Source organism: Ovis canadensis, chromosome 1, assembly GCF_042477335.2.
Source record: "Ovis canadensis isolate MfBH-ARS-UI-01 breed Bighorn chromosome 1, ARS-UI_OviCan_v2, whole genome shotgun sequence".
Lineage (NCBI taxonomy): Eukaryota > Metazoa > Chordata > Mammalia > Artiodactyla > Bovidae > Ovis > Ovis canadensis.
Genome location: NC_091245.1, coordinates 230,815,897 through 230,838,709, shown reverse-complemented (window position 1 = coordinate 230,838,709; position 22,813 = coordinate 230,815,897). Strand labels below are relative to the sequence as shown.

Below are 22,813 nucleotides of genomic sequence, written 5' to 3'. Positions count from 1 at the left end.
ATGTTTTACAAGCTTTGTGGCAATCTCACTTTGTGGTTAATGGTCATATTTATTGCTAATATTGCTAACATTTGACCATTAACCACAAAGTCTGAGATTGCCACAAAGCTTGTAAAAAATGTACAGTATAGGAAATTGTATTTATTGCCAATATTTTTCCCTGATAGCTCAGTTGGTAAAGAATACGCCTGCAATGCAGGGGACCCCGGTTCAATTACTGGGCAGGAAGATCCTCTGGAGAAGGGATAGGCTATTCCAGTATTCTTGGGCTTCCCTTGTGGCTCAGTTGGTAAAAACTCCACCTGCAATGTGTGAGACATGGGTTCAATCCCTGGGTTGAGAAGATCCCCTGGAGAAGGGAAAGGGTACCCACTCCAATATTCTGGCCTGAAGAATTCCATGGACTATACCATCCATGGGGTCACAAAAAGTTGGACGTGACTGAGCGACTTTCACTGCTAATATATGAAAACCTTAGTGCGTGTTCTCAGTAAACATGAAAAGAGAGGAACTATCATTTATTATTTTCTGAAACAATGTAGGCAAATACTTAAATTTAAATAAGACCTTTGTTCCCCTAGGTTGTCTTTCAACAATAGTCCTTGTTTATTGTGCTCTTCTTTTAACCAGAAAGTAAATATTCTCTAACTTTTTCTTTTCTGTCTTATGGAAAAGAGTAATAACCAACACTTCTCAAAATATTTGGATCAACAGAACATTTCCTTCTCAAGGCATCTCATCAAGTCCACAGTGATCTGTCATTTTATTTACACTTAGTCAAGGTCAAGTCAGGGAACTAAGCTTCTGATTATTATATCCACAGCTGTGTAATATATACACATAGGCATTTGTAATAAACACATTTTGTGTATGTATGCATGTGCACATTTGTATCATATCATTTTTTTCAAGCACTTTCACATATTATCTCATTCAGTTGTCACAAGAAGTATATAAGGTCAGTGGATTTCCTATTATTGTCTCCGAGGGGGCTCAAGGAGGTTTAGTAGCCTCATTAAAATAACCCAACTAGTGAACAATCAGACTAGATCTGGGGCTTCTATTTCTGGGTGTAGTTCTCTTTTCCCTTTTACATGTCTTCATATGTAAAATCATACAGTATAATTAAAGGGCCTTAGAGTTCACATCCATGCTCCTGGAGGAAAGTGGGGACCAGAAAGAGCAGTGGAGGTGGTCCTTTCAGTAGCATCTCTTCCTTTCACAGTTCCAGCCATTAGGATCTGCTGTTGCTCATGAACAAAGCCTCTGTATGTACAGTGTGCCAGGAATCAGGTAAATGTTTTGCAGCTTCTTGTCCGAATCCTTGACCTTAGCTCATCCAGAATTTAGATTTTAATTCTTTCCTTTTCAATTCTCTTAAGAGATTGGAGAACTACCCCCCAAACTTAATGTCTTTCTATTAAAATACTATTAAATGTTAACTAATTAATTTAGAAAAACCAGTTTCATAAAGATAAGAAATAATCACTGGGACATCTCTGGCAGTCCAGTGGTTAAGACTCTGTGCTTCCAATACAGGGAGCACAGGTTCAATCCCTGGTCGCGCAACTAAGATCCCACATGCCTCAGGGCATCGCCAAAAATTTTTTTAAATAAAAATAAACTCTCTTTTAAAAAAGGAATAATCAGTAATCCCACCATCCAAATATTTCTACCACTGTAGTTTTGATTTATATCCTTTATCTCTTAGTTATTTCAGGCCACTCTAACAAAACACTATAGACTGACTTAAACAACAAATATTTATTGGTATTTCTCACAGTTCTAGAGGCTGAGGAGTCCAAGACAGGTTCCATAGTGTCTGGTGAGAGCCCTCTTCCTGATTTGCAAATAACTCCCTTCTTGCTGTATCTTCAGGTGGTGGAGGAAGAGAAGACTCTAGTTTCTTCCTCTTCTTCTAAGAGCACTAATTCCATCTGGGGGGGTTCCACCCTCTTGACCTCATCTAAACCCAACTACCTGCCAAAGATCCCACTTCTAAATACCATCACATCGGGAGTTAGGGTTTCAATATTAGAATGAGGAGGAGGGCAGGGTAGTCGACACAGACGTTCAGTCCTCTTAACATGAATTCAGCCGATGGTACTTTCTTTCTTTATAAATGTAAACATTTTTAAAAATAAGATGAGCCTGTTTACTCTCTTTGCAACAAGTTCTTTCTTCTAGAAAGAGAAATATATCAGAAATATGTTTCTATGTCTTCTGGAATAGTCTTCTGTAAGAACAGTTTTGATGATCATCTCACTTCATGGTGTCATAGCTCACTTCATATCCTGGGCTGGGCTTTTAAGTGATTCCTCTTCTTCACCATTCTAGACAGGTTATGCTGATTTCATTCCCGGTCTCTTATGGAGCATGGAGCACCTAGCCCTTACTCCACAAATAGCCCCTGGAAGAAGTAACTCTGGGTATCCTATGATACTTCTCTTCCCAGACAAATGATGGTTGATTGGATGAAGTCAGCCAATCAATTGGCACTCAGCAAGTAATCAGTCTAAATCAATCAAGAATTTTAACTAAGAGAACCAGAAAATGTAGAAGAGAATAGGCATGTCAAATGAAAGATGCCTTGCAACCTAATACTTGTGACTAAAAGAACCTTGGCTAAAAAATCTGTGGTAAAGCTCAAGGCTGAATCTTTTTTCTTTTAACCTATTCATGATTATTTCTTAGAATAATGTTCAGAAGTGGGCTGCTAGCTCAACTTTATATAATTTTTAAAAAGTTTTGACATATATTGCCAAATTGCTCTCTAGAACTTATTCTCTTCCCAACCATCACTAAAGGTTAGTTTTTCCAGTTGTATTTCCAAAATGGTATCTTATTGTTTTACATTGCATATTTATGAATTCCAAGTGGGCTTTAATGTTTTCTGTGGGTATTAGGATTTTGTATTTCTTCTTTTGTGATCATTTGCCCATTTTTTCTGAAGTAATCATATTTTTCTTTTTGATTTAAAATAACTCTCCGTATGTTACAGACTTTAATCTTCATCAGGATACTTTTCATTGTGAGCTAGTGGGAGTCAGAAGGAAGAGTAGAAAAAGATAGGCCAAGGATTTGGGTGAAGGTCAGCAGCCAAAAGAGGATCAGGTCAGGGGACACTCCACCCTTGACTCTTCCTCTATCCTAGGTGTGTCTTAAATGTGGAATACAGGTGTCTCTGGACACTAATAGAGACTTTCAAAGGGGTATATAGGCATAGAGATTTTTTAGGGAGTTAAGTTCCAGATCTTTACGTTTTATATAACTTGTTCCTTAAATTGACTACCTAAGAAATCCTTTCCTATTTCAATTTTCCTGTAGTGTTTCCGTCATTTTACAAAATCTCATTATGGTGATTTGCACTAAGACATGCATATAATTCAATTGGGAGACATGCTATAACTACCTCTACTTCCATCTACATGAACAACATTTCTTGGTGTTTTTATTGAGATGCATTTTCAAAAATTAAAAATTATTTTTCTTAATAATTAACTATCAAAAGTTGTAATATATCCATGTTGTTTTGATCAGTTATGGCATATGTTAATCAGGATAGTGTAAGCTACCTTAGTAACCAATATACCTAAAACTTCAACGGCTTAACACACCAAAAGTGTATTGCTAATTTTATATCACAGTGCAGTTTCAGACAAGGAGGCTCTTTGGTGATTCTCCTCCAAAGGGATCCTAGATAATTATGCTTCCATCTCTCATCTTTGCCATCTCAGAGTTTTAGGATTCCAACAGGGAAACTGAAGGAGACACAGAAAGGGAAAGAGAGAGAAAGAAATAGATCTCAACTCACTGTTAACTAGAACAGGAAACAATACATGATTTCTGTTCACACTCCCAATGGGAAACTAAGAAATATAAACTTCCTGTACCTCCAAAAAGAGAAGATGTGGTGAACACACATTGTCTCTGCTACAGGTATTTCCAGTAATGATTGTAATGATAGCTCAATCCAGATGATTTGTTTTAACAGATCTCGTGACCACAGATTATTTTTAAAAAGCTTTAATTTCACTTTATTTTTATACAGAAGTATGGTGATACAGTTGATAAAGAATACACCTGCCAATGCAGGAGACACAAGAGACGTGGGTTCAATCCCTGGGTCAGGAAGATCCCCTAGAGTGGGAAATGGCAACCCGTTCCAGCATTCTTGCCTGAAAAGTCCCATGGAGAGAGAAGCCTGGCAGGCTAGAGTCCATGGGCTCACAAAGAGTCGGACAAGACTAAGCACACATGCACTGTTATGTGCATGAAATAGTTAAATAAATATTCTTAATCACAAAAAAATGAATTTTATTAGGATAAAATTATGGAAATGAATAGAAATAAAAATAAAAGGAGAAAACAAAAAAGTAAAATTGCAACTATTATTCAGTGGATGATAGTGGATATCAGTTTGCTATAGTATTTACATTCTCTTGGATTTATTATAACAAGTTAAGCAAAAATCACTTTAAAGGGCTTCCCGGACAGCTCAGTGGTAAAGCATCTGCCCGCAGTGCAGGAGACACAGAAGATGCGGGTTCAATCCCTGGGTTGGAAAGATGCCCTGGAGGAGAAAATGGCAGTCTACTCCAATATTCTTGTCTGGAGAATCCCATGAAGAGAGGAGCCTGGCAGGCTAGAGTCCATGGCATCGCAGAGTCTAACAAGACTGAATGCACGTGTACACTACACCCCCCCCCCCAAACACACACATCACCTTGAAAAAGCCAGTATTGACAACGGACCATAAATTATACCCTTTGCTACTATTCAAGGTTTTGATAAAATGTGTTACATTACAACATAAAACTGAAGGAGGGTGCATAGTTTTTCAAATTTTCTTTAGGAGATAGTGAACAAAAGCACCGCAGCCCAGTATCCTATCCTATCTTCAAAGAAACACCCACCCAATTTGATTTTTTTCTTCAAAACTATCAAGAAAGAAAGAAAAATACACTGTTAATGGAACTGCTTCTGCCACACTGGACTTGCAGATGCCAAGGGTTGCAAACCATGGTAGTTTATGACATAAGCTTCCCAGAAAATCCAAGGATAGAGAGCACCAAGTAAGAAATGTATTTCTTGGCAGAGTTCATGTGTCAAGGTAGCAACCAGACCCATAGTGAGCCACGCCCTGCTTAGCTTTGCGGTCAAGCTACCTTAGAATTTAAATCTTCCCCCCTGAAGTCGGTGAACTCTTATTGCCTTGCTCATCAGCTGGTCATATTGAACCACTCTTCCAGCTAAATAAACATCCTGCCACTTTCCAGAAGAATCTAAAGCAGCCTGTCTTTTTGACTGTTGAAGAAGATGGCCGTTTTAGACAGGGGCCTAGCTCTCCTTCCTAAAAAGGCCCATTGACCTTTATTGCAAGTGAAATAGCTTATGGGAACAGTAAATGGCTAACCTCACTGTACTATAAAATAGAGCTTGCTACAGCCTCTCCTCTCTCAGCCCTGGCAAGAAGCCTGTAATAGCACTCCTCATAAAAGCCTCCGTGCCATTCCCCAGGTGCAACCCTTTACAGAAGTACAACTAGGGAGTTTCCAAAATGGCCTGAAGAGAAGGCCATCTAAGAATAACGCCAACTGTTTAGCAGATGTTTCTTGGCCAGAATTTGACTTTATTTTATTTTATTTTATTTTACTTGCATTTGCTCTTTTGTAACTAGTATAAATGACAGCTGGCAATATACCAGAAACATAGAAGAGGAAGCTTACATTTAAAGGCCATTGAGATCTTAACTCCCCGACCAGGGATTGAACCTGCACCTTCTGCATTGGAAGGTGAAGTCTTAACCACTGGGAGAACAGCCAGGCAAGTCCCACAATATCTTTGGTAGGCTGAGGTCAGACCCGAGAGTTTGCATTTCAAAGGCTTTTCCAAGAGATGCTGCTCCTGTTGACCCTGGCTGCACTTTGAGAATCATTGCTTGGATTCATGTCAATGTATGGCAAAACCAATACAGTATTGTAAAGTAAAATACAGTAAAAATAAAAATTTTAAAAAAAATTGTAGCCTGACTAAAAGAAGCTGATGGAATTCCTTTAGAACAATCTGCTGGGAGTTGACAATGCCTTCTTTTTAAAATTAAACAAATGTTACATTTTAAAAAAGGAAACAATACTGTAGCAAGTTTAATAAAGACTTTAAAAATGGTCCACATCAAAAAAATTCTTTAAAAAAAAGCCATTGAAAATGCCATCTGATTTGGAGATTAAAAAATAAATTCTACTCTCTGAATCAATGAAGTTATAAAATAGAAATTTTTGTCATTGTTTCAAAAATAAATACATGATTCTATAATATTGATTGAGTACCAGCCATTTGCAAGGTAGAGTGCTACAGAAACTAAGAAGAAAGATATCAGCTTCAAAGTCAAGAATTCAGAAAATCTTTTTCTAAGCAACACAGTTATCTCCTTCACATATTGCATTTTCATCAAGGAGTTTATCACTGCCTGACATTTTCTCCTTTATTTCTTTATTGGTCTCTCTCCCCCCCGAGACTGTAAGCTTCATGATTGTTGAGACTTTGCCCATTCTGTCATAGCTGCATCCCCAGGGTTCAGCATTAAGCCCAGGATACTATAGACTTTCATCAAATTTTGTCAAAGAATGAGTAAATTCCCACCTTCAGAAGGAGCATGGACTCACAAGGGGCTGGAATGTACACCCCAAATATCAATAATATTCATTTATATATTCAGAAAAAAAAGAGCTCAAACAAACCATAAGGGACTTGGCAGAAACATTCCCTTTTCACTTTTACAATCAGCATCTTCATATATTTTTAGAAAAACAAATATAAAATTGTAAAATAAATGTAATTTTTTAAAAAAACACATAACTTTGACATTCCTAAGAATAAGCTTTACCTTAAGCTTGAACATAAAGATAATACCTGAAAAATTATATTCTTTACTGATGCTTCTAACCATCATGTGCAAAGGATCTGTGACCACAGATGGATTAATACCTACTACTCAGCCTGTAGTTTAGTTTATTTTGTTCGTTTGGGTTTTGTTATACTTGCTTTTTCTTTCCCAAAAGGGGTAACATACTATTAATATTATGTGATATGTATTTAGCTGAAAAGAATATTAAATAAATTTTCTCAATCTACAGCTTTATGAAATTTTAGTTTACATTATTAACATTCTATTAGAAAAAAACTTTTACTTTCCTTTAGACGTGTTATTAAGTTTATTAAATCTTTATTTACACATGCCTTTGGAATTTTGGAATCACATGGTCTCCTGTCCCTTTCCTTTATATATATATATATATATATATTTATATATTTATTTATTTATTTATTTGGCTGCTTTGGGTCTTAGATCTAGTACCCTAACCAGGGATCAAACCTGGGCCAGCACTTTGTGAGCTCAGAGTCTTAGCCACTAGACCACCAGGGAAGTCCCTCCTCCCCCTTTCTTTTCCCTTCTCCCGCAAGAGAATATCTCTGATCTAATTTCAGAAAGGGCTTCCCTGATAGCTCAGTTGGTAAAGAACCTGCCTGCAATGCAGGAGACCCTTGGTTCGATTCCTGGGTCGGGAAGATCCGGGAAGATCCCCAGAGAAGGGATAGGCTACCCACTCCAGTGTTCTTGGGCTTCCCTTGTGACTCAGCTGATAAAGAATCCACCTGCAATGCAGGAGACCTGGGTTCAATCCCTAGGATCTTCTAGGGAAGATCCCTTGAAGAAGAGAAAGGTTACCCACTCCAGTACTCTCCTGAAGAATTCCATGGACTGTATAGTTCATTGGGTCACAAAAAGTCAGACACAAATGAGAGTTTCACTTCAATTTTAGAAAAGAAAGTATGATTAATGGGTCAAAACTATAAAAATATTAATGCCTCCTGAAGCAAGTTTTCAGTTTGTTTTTTAGAGCTTAACTTGTTTGATTTTGCAGTACCTTATAAGGTATAAATATATTCATTTCATACAACCCTCAATGGCTTCAAGCAATACATATAATGTCTTAATTGCTAGTCAATTTACACTGAAGTTGCCCTCTTTAATCCTAGAATAAGCCCATCTTCTGAGACATATCTGTTTGTTTACTGAGAAATATTAGCAGATTTAGAATCCCTCACTGGAAGCCTTCCTACATAAGGAAAAATGGAAGTTAGAATTCTTTCCTGAACAACACTGTCAGATAAAGCTTTATCCTTGTTCTTGTTTAGTTGCTACATCGTGTCCGACTCTTTTGAGACCCCGTGATCTGTGGCCTGCCAGGTTCCTCTGTCCATGGGATTCTCCAGGCAAGAATACTGGAGCAGGTTGCCATTTCCTTCTCCGGAGAATCTCCCCAACCCAGGATCAAACCCACATCTCCTGCACTGGCAGGCAGATTCTTCACCACTGAGCCTCCAGGGCAGGTCCACAAATCATAAGATACTAGGAGAAAACAGACATTGAAAAATACTTTGATATACAGTCAATTCAAGGGTGACTGAACAGTAGTGTGGGGATGCGACATACAGGTCCCTTCCCCAGGTGTGGTGAATCACCCAGCTGGCAGAGGGCTCCCCTGGGATAATAGCACCTGGGATAAAAGAACCTCTTGGCACTCACTAATCTAGGCTGATAGCATCATTTAGACAGGCTTAGAGCCAAAAGAATGCCAAGGTCAATGTATTTGTAGCAAATATTAATTCTTATCAATTTAAAAATGAAAACCATAAATAATAAATAACATTTAAGACAATTTTAAAGAAATCATATCATAGTCTAAAACTATTATATAACTTTTCTGTTTTGCATAAGGCCTTCCATTTCTTATAGACAGTTAACACTAGTTATAATCATAGGTATTTTATCTTCTGCTTCAGTTAACTTTATATCATAAGCATGTTTCCAAGCTTGTATAGAGCTTTCATAACTATTATTTTTAATGACTATGTGAAGGCCATTTGATTACTTTTATTTCTGGCTATCCTCGATGCCTATTATGCTCAATGAGTCCTGATGAGAGCATAGGATGAGTGCGGGTGTTCTCAGTCACTTCAGTCATGTCTGACTCTTTTGTGATACCATGGACTGTAGCCTGCCAGGCTCCTCTGTCCATGGGATTCTCCAGGCAAGAACACTGGATTGGATTACCGTGCCCTCCTTGAGTTTAGGATGCTGCTAGTCTAAATGCTAGTGCCAAAGCACCTCAATTCAAATGTAAGTTTATTAACCTTTGTGCCCTAGAATTTTCTGGTCTGTAAAATGGGGTTGATGACAACTCCAACCACACGGGTTTGTCATGATTAAATAAATTAATTTTCTTAAAGTGCTTAGAACAGTGCCTGGTACATGGTAAGCAATCATTAAATGTGAACTATTATTATTGATGTATCAACATAAATGACTTTGGAGCCTTCAGGTCATCTCTTGCTTTTGCTATTGCAGACAGCAATGTAATGAATATCTCTACTTATCAGATGTTTTGCTTCTGTTTAATTATTTCCTTAGATTAATTTTCTAAGAATAGATTGCTAGGTCAAAGAGTTTATCACAACGATTACTTTCAAAGAAATTCTTTTAACCTTTCCCCTTGAAGAAAATGTGATGGCATGGAAAACAAACAGTAGTTGATATAAAAGGGATGATCACGAAAAGAAATCATGGCTTTATTTAACAACAATAATTTTAGTAAAAACACATTTTATTCATAAAACTAGGTAGATATTATACAAAACCCTGGGTCCTATTCAACTGATTTAATCCAACAAGTATTTCCCTGCCTGCTCTATGCTTCTTCCATGCTAGGTATTAAGCAGGGTATAGAAGGATATGAAGTGACCTTTGTCCTTAAAGACTCAAAATCTATGTAAGAAAGTGAAATATGATGGTAATATGAGACTATAGAATCAAGGGCCAAATTATATATATATATTTTAATCCAAAATCTATGATACAGATACCAAATATTAGGTGTAGTCTGCTGGCAATAAAGAAACGATATTTAGTTTCAGTGAAGAAAAAGTGTGTGTGTTGGGGAGATGGGGGTATGTAATGATACAAGTGCACTTATATACAAAACAGAAGCAGACTCACAGACATAGAAAACAAACTTATGGTTACCAAAGGGGAGCAGGGAAGATAAATTAGGAGGATGAGATGAACATATACTCACTAATATATATAAAACCAAAAGGACCTACTGTGTAGCACAGAGAACTAAAGTCATTATTTTGTAAAAACCTATAAGGAAAAAGAATGTATATATACACACACACGCATATGAGCTTCCCTGGTGACTCAGACAGTAAAGAATCAGCTGCTTGCAATGCGGGAGACCCAGGTTCAATCCCTGGAAAAGGGCATGGCAACCCACTCCAGTATTCTTGCCTGGGGAATTCCATTGACAGAGAGGAGCCTGGTGGGCTACAGTACATGGGGTCATAAAGAGTCAGACATGACTGAGCGACTAACACACGCACACACATATATACATATACAACCGTATGTACATATATACAGATATATATATGGTGGTTTAGTCGCTAAATTGTGTCCGACTCTTGTGACCCTGTGGAGCCCGCCAGGCTCCTTTGTCCATGGGATTTCCCAGGCAAGAATACTGGAGTGGGTTGCCATTTCCTTCTCCAACATAAACACACACACACATACATATACATATGTCTTATATGTTTTATACCTCAAACCAACATAATATTGTAAATCAACTATACTTCAATTAAAAATTAATTCATTAAATATATTAAGCAAAAAAGAAGGAAAAATAGAAAAATGTACGACCATCCAAGTGATAACTAGATTAAGCTCCACTTTTTTTCCTCAGAATCTAACATTTTATAATTTCTTTTAATACACCTCAAACATTTTCTGTACCAAACAGAAAATGTTTGCTCTTGCTAAGATACATTCTTATCCCTGCTGGTTAAGATAAAAGTGCTCCTCAGACTTCAGCTGTGGGCTTCAGCCAAGGGGCACTGAAAGGGGTGCTCAGGAGTGGAGGTGTCCTTGGTCAAGATCTGTGTGTGTGTCTGTTTAGGAAGGGCCTCTGCCAGCTGAGCTGAAATAACAAAATCATCTCCATTTCCCTCGTTCTGAGGGAAGCACTGCTAAAGTATCTTAAACAACCAAAATCTCTGACCACAAGACCCACTACTTTGCTGTCCTCTTCTGAGTGTTGAAGGAAGCAAGGACCAATTGCCTCTTCTTTTTGAGATGAGCAAGATCATTGGTTTGTTTCTAGGAAGCCAAACCTGAAATAGGAGCAGAACCCTTTCCTGTCACTGAGGCAGACTTCCCAGTCACTGTAAACCCTTTCTGTAGGGGGCAAGCCCCAGATAAAGGGTTTTCCAGTCTTCAAAATGGCCTGCCAAATACCATTCGTGTACCTTATCCAGCAGTTTTCAAGCTGCCTACTATGTACAGATCCTCCTGAACTGACAGGCTCCAGATTTTTCCAGTCGGTTTAAGCCTCTGCCATGTCCAGAGAAGGAGCTGCTTTGCCCAAACAGGTCCCAAAGCAGACAAGTGAAACTGTTTTCCTTATATGGTGAAAAGCGCCCTGTCGCTTTAAGGCCAAGAGATTTGGCTGCAGATGGTCCCTGGGAAGTTTGCAGGCAGCCCCATCCTGTGTCTGCTCCTCTCCTCGCAGCTGTGCAGGTGAGTTTCCAAACCTTCTTTCCCCAATTTGCCCTCTACAGTCTCTCTTCTGGCCTAGCCAGTTGGAAATGCCCTTACAGAGGGCTAGAGAAATTCAGGGTCAATAGAGATGGTGTTGTTTGAAGAAGTTAGAGCTGAAGGAAAAAAAAAAAAAAAGCTTACTAAAAGCTTACTAGGAAAATGTGCAGTAATGCAGCCAAGGAGGATGCTTTCAACTTCCAGTGGGGAGGCAGCATCAAGGTTACAGGAGGCCCTGAGGCTTTCCGGACCAAGCAGGGGAGGAGGGACAGATTCTAGGTAAGACCCTGCAGGGGTGAGTTTGGACTTCTAAGCTGTAGAACCTGGTCAGCTGCAAGTCTAAGCCAGACAGAGGTGAGAGGAAATAATACTTCTGCAAATGCTGAAGGCTTTACAGGAGATGGAGCTACAGGGTTGACTAGAAAGTGAACGTGAAATGTTTGCAGCGTCTGCTGGCATGGAAGGCTGCAGCCTTAACCCTTCATTCAGCCTGGCTGATTAGCAAGTAGGATTTGACTGCACAGAGCACGGGCGGGGGTGGGGAGGGCTGTGTGGAGTATTGCAGTAGAGACTAAAACAAATGGATAAGACTGTGATCTATGATCATGGAACCGCATCTTGGTATCCCCACAGTACCACCTGCAGAGAAAAGAGCTTTTCTAAGCTCAGAAATTCTATGTCATCCACAGGCAAAGAGCTGCAAGAAGTCTCATTTTAAGCTGCTTACTGCTCTGTCACTTACTAATTCAGTTTCCTGATTTCTTTTCTCCCATGGCCTGGAGTCCCCTAAGATATTAATTTGAAATTAATGAATAGAACTTTTTAACAGCTAGAGATGTGCCAGCAGAAGTGTGTCTGTGAGAGGCTGAGATGTAGTTGGGGATTGAGGTTGGGATTTTGTGGATAGGATGAAAAGAGACGGGATGGCATAAGAGGAGAAACTCTTGATGGCCATTTTACAATGTATGCAAAGCTCTTTAACTGAGCCCATTCATCAGCTACAGCCAAAATAGAAGTCCACCCAGGAATTTTAAAAAGAGTGATGCCAAATTATAGGATTGGCCTTGTCTTCCCTCCTGGTTGAGTCTGGGGCCATTCATCATTCAGAGGCCAGAGGTTTCTCTACAGTTGTTGTGTGGGGGAGTGAACCTGGAGGCTGGATTAAAATTCCTTACATACCCCATGCCTCTAAAAAATATTCATCTGAGTAGTCACTGAAGAATTTGTTTTATTATTAACTAACAAGTGCTCTATCTACTTGTTTTCTAAAGACAGAATGTCCATGACAAAAAGGTTTATCAACAAGGATTTGTTAGTGCAAGAGTTGCTCTTTTCTCACTTGTGATGGCTGGGCAAAGTGAGAATTTTTGCTTGCCGAAACGCTGATGTCCTGAGCAGAAAGTTAAATTTTGAGTTCATAATTTGGAAGAGAGCAGGGAGTGTGAGTATAATTTTACTTCGTTTGTTTCAAGTTAAATCCAGAAAGCAGTGTCGAATATACTGCTTTCAAATATGAACACTGCCAAGAAAAACAAAGTCTAATCCCCAAAGCTGGAAAATCTCTAAAAGTAACAGACTGTGATCTTATATAAGCTAAATCAAAGTGTTAAAAGGGAAAAGATGTGGCTTCCTGAACATTTCACATATTGACCCTCAATCACACATCAACTAGAGGACATCTCACCTGTGCCTCGGTTTCCTCACCATTAAATTAGGCATTTCTGTAGGGCCTTTCCAGTGAAACGGAAAGATCCATTGTTGCTGGAACTGAGCAGATCTGGGTTAAATTTTCCAGTCCCGTCATTTATTCCATAACCTTAAGTGAGTTACACAGCCAGTCCGAACCTTGGTTTCCTTATTTGTAAAGAGAGTAAATAATTAACAGCATCATCAGAATTAGAGGAACCTACCGGGACATAGGCTCAGACCTGCATGTCCTTGGACTTGGAGAGCAGGACATTGTGAAAAGAGAATGATCTAAACGCGGGTAATGTGGAAAAGGACAAGAAGCTTTTTATTCAGAAATGTGTCCAGTGCCATACCATGGAAAAGGGAGGCAGGCACAAGATTGAGCCAAATCTCCATGGTCTTTTTGGGCAAAAGACAGGTCAGGCCCCTGGATTTTCTTACACAGATTCCAACAGGAACAAAGGCATCTCTTGGGGAGAGGAGACACGGATGGGGTATATGGAGAATCCCAAGAAGTACATTCGTGGAACGAAAATGATCTTCATGGGCATTAAAAAGATGGCAGAAAGGGCGGACTTAATAATTTATCTCAGAAAAGCTACTAATGAGTAATAGTTGTGCATTGCCTTGTTTATTACAAAACAGAAATGTCTCATGAGCTTTTTTATGTGTACCACATTTAAATAAACCTCATATAGCAGCATTCCAATCATGAATAGCTGGTAGGATATTTATTTTGGATAGTCCTGATTTATATAGACTGACTCATGGTTAAATTAATATGATCAGCTTTTTGAATTTTGATACTAATGCTAGTTCAGCAAGTACTGTCTCCATTCTCCCCTTCTAAAGACATGACTGGACTTGATGAGTAGTGGTCAGCTCTTTATAGAGATGGTGAATGCCATCTCAAAACCTATAGGAAACTGGTTTTACATTTAAATTTATATAACTAATTACATTAATATATTTAAATATGGAGGATATCCCTTCACTGTGTCATAGAACAGCAAGACTCACCTGTGTTTCACATTGTATTCATTAGCCTGCTAAAGGCAAGGGCTGAAGATAAGCTGGTAATGTCCACTTTATCTTTTTGGTCTTAACTATTACCAATTTAATTAAAATCCCCTGTACCTAAAATGTTGCCTTTTATTCAATGAAAGGCATTTTAGTGCAGTTCATGTATAAAGCATAGAAAGAATATTTAATTATTTTCCTATTTCATAGGTGATCTGTAAGGTCACCTGGGCTTCCCAGGTGGCAGGTAAAGAACCCACCTGCCAATGCAGGAGGCATAAGAGATGTGGGTTCAATCTGTTAGTTGGGAAGTTCCCCTGGAGGAGGGCATGGCAACCTACGCTAGTAATCTTTCTTGGAGAATCTCATGGACAAAGGAGCCTGGCAGGCTACAATCCATAGGGTCGCAAAGAGTCAGACATGACTGAATTGTCTTAGTACATACACAAGGTCATATGCTTTTAAAATTTAGCTTCACGAGCTATAGTGGCAAACGTTGCTTTTGAATTCTTTATTAAGTCAAACTAAAGTTATAATTCAGGACTGTCTTTTAAATTGCTATTCCAAAACACATATAATCGTAGAATTATCATATGTGATTGGCAATGGTGCTTTGGCCAACTTGTTAGAAACATTAGAGGAGATATACAATCAACAAAAATTTATAAATTATGTGATCCTAAGACTCTGATGCTGGGAGGGATTGGGGGCAGGAGGAGAAGGGGACAACAGAGGATGAGATGGCTAGATGGCATCACTGACTTGATGGACGTGAGTCTTAGTGAACTCCAGGAGTTGGTGATGGACAGGGAGGCCTGGTGTGCTGTGATTCATGGGGTCGCAAAGAGTCAGACACGACTGAGCAATTGAACTGAACTGAACTGACGACTTCAGATAATTAAAAACAAAACCACAGATCATAAATAAATTAGAGGAATCTTGTAATCCAGTAGAGTCTCCATAAATATTATTTTTCATTATTTTCTGTATGACTTAGGAAACTGTATTGTTCCTTGCAGAGGAGGAAATGAGTTTTGAGAGCAGAAACCAGCCCTTTAGCACAACTTTAGAATCGCTGTTACTTCACCCCCTTCTCCCCACCCTCCTTCAAGAAAGGATGCCCAAGTCCCTAGAAAATCCGTTTCTAATTATTAACCAGGCTCATTGCTCAGAAGTTTTTCTTAAATCAAACTCACTTCCCCCTATTTTGTGTTCAGAAATATGAATATTTGGTTGTTTCCCTATGGTATAAAGATAATCCATGGGCTTCCCAAGTGGCGCTAGTGGTAAAGAACCTGCCTGCCAATGCAGGAGACATAAGAGACGTGGGTTTGATCCCTGGGTCGGGAAGATCCCCTAGAGGAGGGCAGTGCACTTCAGTATTCTTGCCTGGAGAATCCCATGGACAGAGGAGCCTGCCCGGCTACAGTCTGTAGGGTGGCAAACAATTGGACACGACTGAAACAACTTAACCACGCATGCACACAAAGATAGTTCATACGCGTGAAGAACAATGGTAACCACCTTAGAATTTCAATAAAGGTGGCCTATCCAAAAGCAAGTTTAAACAGCATTTTTAATGGATTTTTGTTATTGTTGTTATTAGAAGCCACATCTTATAAGTGGTTCAGTAATAACCAATTACTAACTTTCAGTAAAATCTCCTAACACATTCCTACCACTGTCTTTAAGAACATAGTTAGTGCCATTCTCAGAGTTTTAATCATTCACTGCAGTCCATTTAAGATCAGGGTTGCCATACCTGCAATGGGGCTGTGTGTAGGACACAATGTTAAATTGAAAACATTCCTTCCACCAGCTTAGAAAGGTGGTGATAAATAGCAGCAGCAGCAGAAACATTCCATTGGAAACACAAATCACAGCACATGCATTGGCTGGGAATTGAGAGCTGTCATTTTTAACTCAAATAAGGGTAGGTCACCCCTCTAGCCAGTCTTCTAGTGGTGGATTAACACTCTGTCAGGACACTGGTGTTTAGGATCTATTTTTGGCCACTTAAAGCAGCTGTGAGACTCTGGGCTAGTTCCTTTATGTATCTGAGCCTCAGGTCCATGGTCTGCCTCATGGGAATGACATTAATACTCACACACATGGTTGTGGGAAGAACAGGAAAGTTGGAAGTGCCGATACTCAATAATTATGTTGGATCTGAATGCCTGACATTTTCTAATAATGTCCTTGTTCTTTAATAATAAGACATCGGCCATCAGTTCAGTTCAGTTCCGTGTCCAACTCTTTGCAACCCCATGGACTGCAGCAAGCCAGGCTTCCCTGTCCATCACCAACTCCCGGAGCTTTTTCAAACTCATGTCCATCGAGTCAGTGATGCCATCCAACCATCTCATCTGTTGTCCCCTTCTCCTCCCACCTCCAATCTTTCCAAGCATCAGGGTCTTTTTAAATGGGTCAGTTATTTGCATCAGGTGGCCAAAGTATTGGAGTTTCCGCTTCAATATCAGTCCTTCCAGTGAATATTCAGGGCTGATTTCCTTTAGGATGGACTGGTTGCATCTCCTTGCAGTCCAAGGGACTCTCAAGAGTCTTCTCCAACACCACAGTTCAAAAGCACTACTCTTCAGTGCTCAGCTTTCTTTATAGTCCAGCTCTCACATCCATACATGACTACCGGAAAAACCATAACTTTGACTAGATGGACATTTGTTAGCAAAGTAATGTCTTTGCTTTTTAGTATGCTGTCTAGGTTGGTCATAGCTTTTCTTCCAAGGAGCAAGCATCTTTTCATTTCATGGCTGCAATCACCATCTGCAATGATTTCAGAGCCCCAAAATATAATCTCTCACTGTTTCCATTGTTTCCCTATCTATTTGCCATGAAGTGATGGGACCAGATGCCATGATCTTAGTTTTCTAAATGTTGAGTTTTAAGCCAGCTTTTTCACTCTCCTCTTTCACTCTCATTAAGAGGCTCTTTCGGTCTTTGCTTTCTGCCATAAGGGTGATGTTATTTGCATATCTGAGGTTATTAATATTTCTCCCAGCAATCTTAATTCCATCTTGTGCTTCATCCAGCTCAGCATTTCGCATGATATACTCTGCATAGAAGTTAAATAAGCAGGGTGACAATATACAGCCTTGACATACTCCTTTTCCTATTTGGAACCAGTCTGTTGTTGCATGTCCAGTTCTAACTGCAGCTTCCTGACCTGCATACAGATTTCTCAAGAGGCAGCTCAGGTGGTCTGGTATTCCCATCTCTTTCAGAATTTTCCACAGTTTGTTATGTTCCACACAGTCAAAGGCTTTGGCATAGTCAATAAAGCAAAAGTAGATGTTTTCCTGGAATTCTCTTGCTTTTTTGATGATCCAACAGATGTTGGCAATTTGATCTCTGGTTCCTCTGCCTTTTCCAAATCCAGCTTGAACAGAAATTCATGGTTCACTTACTAGAAGCCTAGCTTGGGGAATTTTGAGAATTACTTTATTAGTGGGTGAAATGAGTGCAACTGTGTGGCAGTTTGAGCATTCTTTGGCATTGCCTTTCTTTGGGACTGGAATGAAAACTGACCTTTTCCAGTCCTGTAGCCACTGCTGAGTTTTCCAAATTTGCTGGCATATTGAGTGCAGCACTTTCACACATCATCTTTCAGGATTTGAAATAGCTCAACTGGAATTCCATCACCTCCACTAGCTTTGTTCATGGTGATGCTTCCTAAGGCCCACTTTACTTTGCATTCCAGGATGTCTGACTCTAGGTGAGTGATCACACCATCGTGGTTATCTGGGTCATGAAGATCTCTTTTGTATAGCTCTTCTATCTACTGTTGCCACTGGTCATAGACTTTGTCTATACCATTTAGACCAATCTGCAAGTATGAGTAGTGTCCAAGAATGTGAAAATTGAACTTTTAATAAAAACTAAGGTTTCTGATTTGGTGGAACCAAAGAGAAGTTGGTGCTGAGGCCATCCTAGATCATGCTTCAGGGGTTAACTTTGGAAGACAGGTTTAAAATCTGCTGGATCACACAGGGCTTTGGATAGACTCCATTCTCTGAAAGTATTTTATAACTTTGACCCCACTAGAGGTACTTCTGTGTCTGTATGCTGGCAGCAAGAGTTAGAATGGGGGAATGCAATGGTGTAGGTTGAGCAGGTGGAGCAGAGAAATCCTCATGGTGTTGGATCTCTTGACCCATCTTTGATGCCCCCTCCTTCCCACTGCCCCCAGGCATCTTGAGCTTGTCAGATGCAATTCTTTCATGAAATTACCAAGCTGGGGGAGCCTGAGGAAATGTCTAGATCAGCTGCTTGCCTTCAGTCAAAGCTGCCCTTGAAACCACCAAGAATAAGGGCCACCTTCCTCTGCTCAGAGAAGGAGCCTTTCCGTTTCCAGTCTGTGATCTCCCTGCATCTGGGCTGCGTTTGGGAAGCTATTCCTTTGCTTTGTACTACAAACCCATTCTCTCTTGGTGAGCTCTGAGTCTGTCCTTGGTTATAGCAAACTGCTATCCTATCTGTGGAAGTGGCTGCTAGGGTGGGGCATGCCCATGGCCACATCTTCTTTTAGGGGAGGCACTTCCTGTTTCCTCTCTGATTAATCACCAGGTGAGCACGCATGCTTCTTGTTTGACTTTACCACATCTATCCATCTCTGCTTTCCCTCTCCCTACTGCAGTGCTTCCCAAACTAGAGAGAGCATGCATCAGCAAGGCTTGTTAACACACACAATGCTGGGATCCACCCCGAGTTTCCGACCTGCAGATCTGAGCTGGGGACTATGTACAATTTGTTTAGGAACCACTCACCTAGTCCAACTCTCAGTCTCAATCTACTGTTTCCAGTAACCTGCACCACCTCCTGACTTCCAAGATAACATCTCCTCTCTATTCTTGGGGGTTAAACAAAGCCTTCTCCTCACCACAGTTCTATGCTGCTATTTAGCAAATTCTAATTGTAACAAGCATGGTGATAAACACTTTACTGCAATTATTTGTAATTTTCCCCAACAACCCTACAAGTTTGATATTATGAGATCAACAGAAAGAAAGTAACCAAGATCTCACAGGTGCCAGAGAGCAAATGTGGTATTCACATTCAGATTGATCTGGAAAGATTTACTCTTTCCACTATTCTAGAGCTGGCAAATAGATGTTTAACTTGTATGTCAACTCCAGTTCATTGCTAGTTGCTGCCAGAAACACTCGGTTGAGAGTCCCAGATGGAATGGGTGCTCAGCAAAAGGAGGTACTAAGATTGGTGAGCTGTACCTGCTGTGATGCAGGAGCGGAAAAAGAACCCAGGTGCCGTGTGTTTGCTATGCCCCATGTGATGCCTTGTTCGTGGATCAGTTTTGTCAGCTACTAGAATCAGATGAGAGATGGGTATTCAGACTTGTTTCACAGAGAACAATAAAACATTTCCTTTTTCATCTCCTTCTCCAAAGGGTGAATCTAAATTTTTGAGGCTATATTTGAAAAGGTATAATAGCTTGTAAAGTAAAATGAAATCCAGTTAATATACATATAGCAGTAGCCACAATGGACATTTAGCCTCAAAGTGGTAGAAACAAGAGAATTTATTAATTATGTATGTCTCTGTATGTTATAGGGGCTTGCTTAGTGGCTCAGTGATAAAGAATCTGCCTGCCAATGCAGGAGCCACAGGTTCTATCCCTGAGTCAGGAGGATCCCCTGGAGAAGGAAATGGCAACTCACTCTAGTATTCTCCCCTGGGAAATCCCATGGAGAGAGGAGCTAGGTGGGCTACAGTCAAGGGGTCACAGAAGAGTCAGACATGACTAACAGACTACACAACACCAACAACTCTGTGTTATATGTCTTTCATTGTGACCTAACAGATCGCCATGTCCTGAATAATCCACTGTGACTTAATAAGGAGGCAATGGCATTTCTGGTTTTGTCCCTCCCTCCATCACTAATATTCAGTGTGAGACTTGTTATTTTTAGTGTCTTGGTACTTTATCTAAAAAATGAGTTTGATAATGCTTTTCTGCTTCTTCCCAGTATGTATTATGTATGTGGTTAAATGAAAAATAACCTTATAGCATCTATTATTCAATCAACAAATATTTATAAAAATTTATCCCCAGGCTCTGGGGGTATAGCAGCAAACAAAACAGACTGTTCTTATGGAACTTACATTCTAGAGAGGGGAGACAGACAATAAACAAGTAAACAAAGGAGAAAATTGTGTAGCATGATAAGTATTCATAGTGAGAGTGACTCTGTGTGTGTGTACTGCTATTTTAGAAGAGGTGACCCAGGGATGATATTTCTGAGGAGGTGACATTTACGATAAGACTTGATTGCCAACATCTGCTGGATCATGGAAAAAGCAAGAGGGTTCCAGAAAAACATCTATTTCTGCTTTATTGACTATGCCAAAGCCTTTGACTGTGTGGATCACAATAAACTGTGGAAAATTCTGAAAGAGATGGGAATACCAGACCACCTGACCTGCCTCTTGAGAAATCTGTATGCAGGTCAGGAAGCAACAGTTAGAACTGGATGTGGAATAACAGACTGGTTCCAAATAGGAAAAGGAGTATGTCAAGGCTGTATATTGTCACCCTGCTCATTTAACTTATATGCAGAGTACATCATGAGAAACGCTGGGCTGGAAGAAGCACAAGCTGGAATCAAGATTGCTGGGAGAAATATCAATAACCTCAGATATGCAGATGACACCACCCTTATGGCAGAAAGTGAAGAGGAACTAAAAAGCCTCCTGATGAAAGTGAAAGCGCAGAGTGAAAAAGTTGGCTTAAAGCTCAACATTCAGAAAACGAAGATCATGGCATCCAGTCCCATCACTTCATGGGAAATAGATGGGAAAACAGTGGAAACAGTGTCAGACTTTATTTTGGGGGGCTCCAAAATCACTGCAGATGGTGATTGCAGCCATGAAATTAAAAGATGCTTACTCCTTGGAAGGAAAGTTATGACCAACCTAGATAGCATATTCAAAAGCAGAGACATTACTTTGTCAACTAAGGTCCATCTAGTCAAGGCTATGATTTTTCCTGTGGTCATGTATGGATGTGAGAGCTGGCCTGTGAAGAAGGCTGAGCGCCGAAGAATTGATGCTTTTGAACTGTGGTGTTGGAGAAGACTCTTGAGAGTCCCTTGGACTGCAAAGAGATCCAACCAGTCCATTCTGAAGGAGATCAGTCCTGGGATTTCTTTGGAAGGAATGATGCTAAAGCTGAAACTCCAGTACTTTGGCCACCTCATGTGAAGAGTTGACTCATTGGAAGAGACTCTGATGCTGGGAGGGATTGGGGGCAGGAGGAGAAGGGGACGACAGAGGATGAGATGGCTGGATGGCATCACTGACTCGATGGACATGAGTCTGAGTGAACTCTGGGAGTTTCTGAGTGAACTCCTCAGGAAGGCCTGGCGTGCTGTGATTCATGGGGTCGCAAAGAGTCGAACACGACAGAGCGACTGAACTGAACTGAATGTGGAAAAGGAGCCAAATATGGCTAGTCTGGGAGTGGAACAGTCCAGGCAGAGAAAAGAGCCTGTGCAGAGATCCTGAGGTTGGAGGTAGGAGGCACCAGATCAGGTAGCCTAGTGGGGATTTTCAGCTAGGGGTGATGCCACCCTCCTTCCCCTGCCTAGATGCTGTGTGAGGATGTGCAGCTGGTGATTTGGATGCAAAATACAGAGTTGAGGACAGAGCATTGTTGGCTTTTGTGGGCAGGGCCAGGGATGCTAAACTTCTTTCACTGCTGTGGATGGACGCACAAGAGACTTGTCCTGCTCTTCCTGTCCTCCACATACAGTCTCTGTTGAGAAAGCCTGAGGAGTCCCTGGGGTAAGAAGCTTAAATTTATCCTGTGTACAGTGACAAGCTCATGGAGAACTGTAAGCGTTAAAAGATGATCTTTAAAAAATAATTTTGAATAAAGAAGATTCTTGTCCAAAAAAATAAATAAATAAAATAAAAATAAAAATAAAAAATAATTTTGGTTGAGAGGCAGGTGAACTGTGAGGGTCAGAGGTGAAGCAGGGAGATTCAACAGGCAGCTATTTCAGTAATCCAGAGTAGAGGCAGTACAACTGTGGCCTGGGCAGAGGAGTCACAGCAATGGTTTTGAGGAGTATTGGTTTGACCAAAATATTCATTCAGGTTTTTCAATATGTTATAGAAAAAGCCAAATGAACTTTTTAGCTAAGCCTATATTTCTACCTTCAAGAAGACTTAAGTAAGTAAATATAAAATGTTTTTTCCCATGACACCCCCGTTATCTTTTTTAAAATTATTTATTTATTTATTTATTTATTTATTTACTTATTTATTTATGGCTGTTCTGCGTCTTTAAGCATATTTAAACATATTAAAGAGCAGAGACATTCTTTGACAACAAAGGTCTATATAGTCAAAGCTATGGTTTTTCCAGTAGTCATTTATGGATGTGAGAGTTGGACTATAAAGAAAGCT

The 22,813-nt window shown here is 39.9% G+C and overlaps 2 protein-coding genes across 2 annotated transcripts in view; both read left to right on the top strand.

Moving 5' to 3' along the window:
* The window catches only part of LOC138443495 (cytochrome c-like), a 62,472-nt gene extending 48,459 nt beyond the window's left edge, over positions 1 to 14,013 (top strand). The window contains exons 2-3 of the mRNA XM_069596048.1: positions 11,557 to 11,641; positions 13,631 to 14,013. Coding sequence (XP_069452149.1) covers positions 11,557 to 11,641; positions 13,631 to 13,960 — 415 coding nt within the window. The 3' untranslated portion in view covers positions 13,961 to 14,013. The remainder of the gene's footprint in view (positions 1 to 11,556; positions 11,642 to 13,630) is intronic.
* The window catches only part of SCHIP1 (schwannomin interacting protein 1), a 186,518-nt gene continuing 175,279 nt past the window's right edge, over positions 11,575 to 22,813 (top strand). The window contains exon 1 of the mRNA XM_069561552.1: positions 11,575 to 11,641. The gene's annotated coding sequence lies outside the window, so the exon portion shown is untranslated. The remainder of the gene's footprint in view (positions 11,642 to 22,813) is intronic.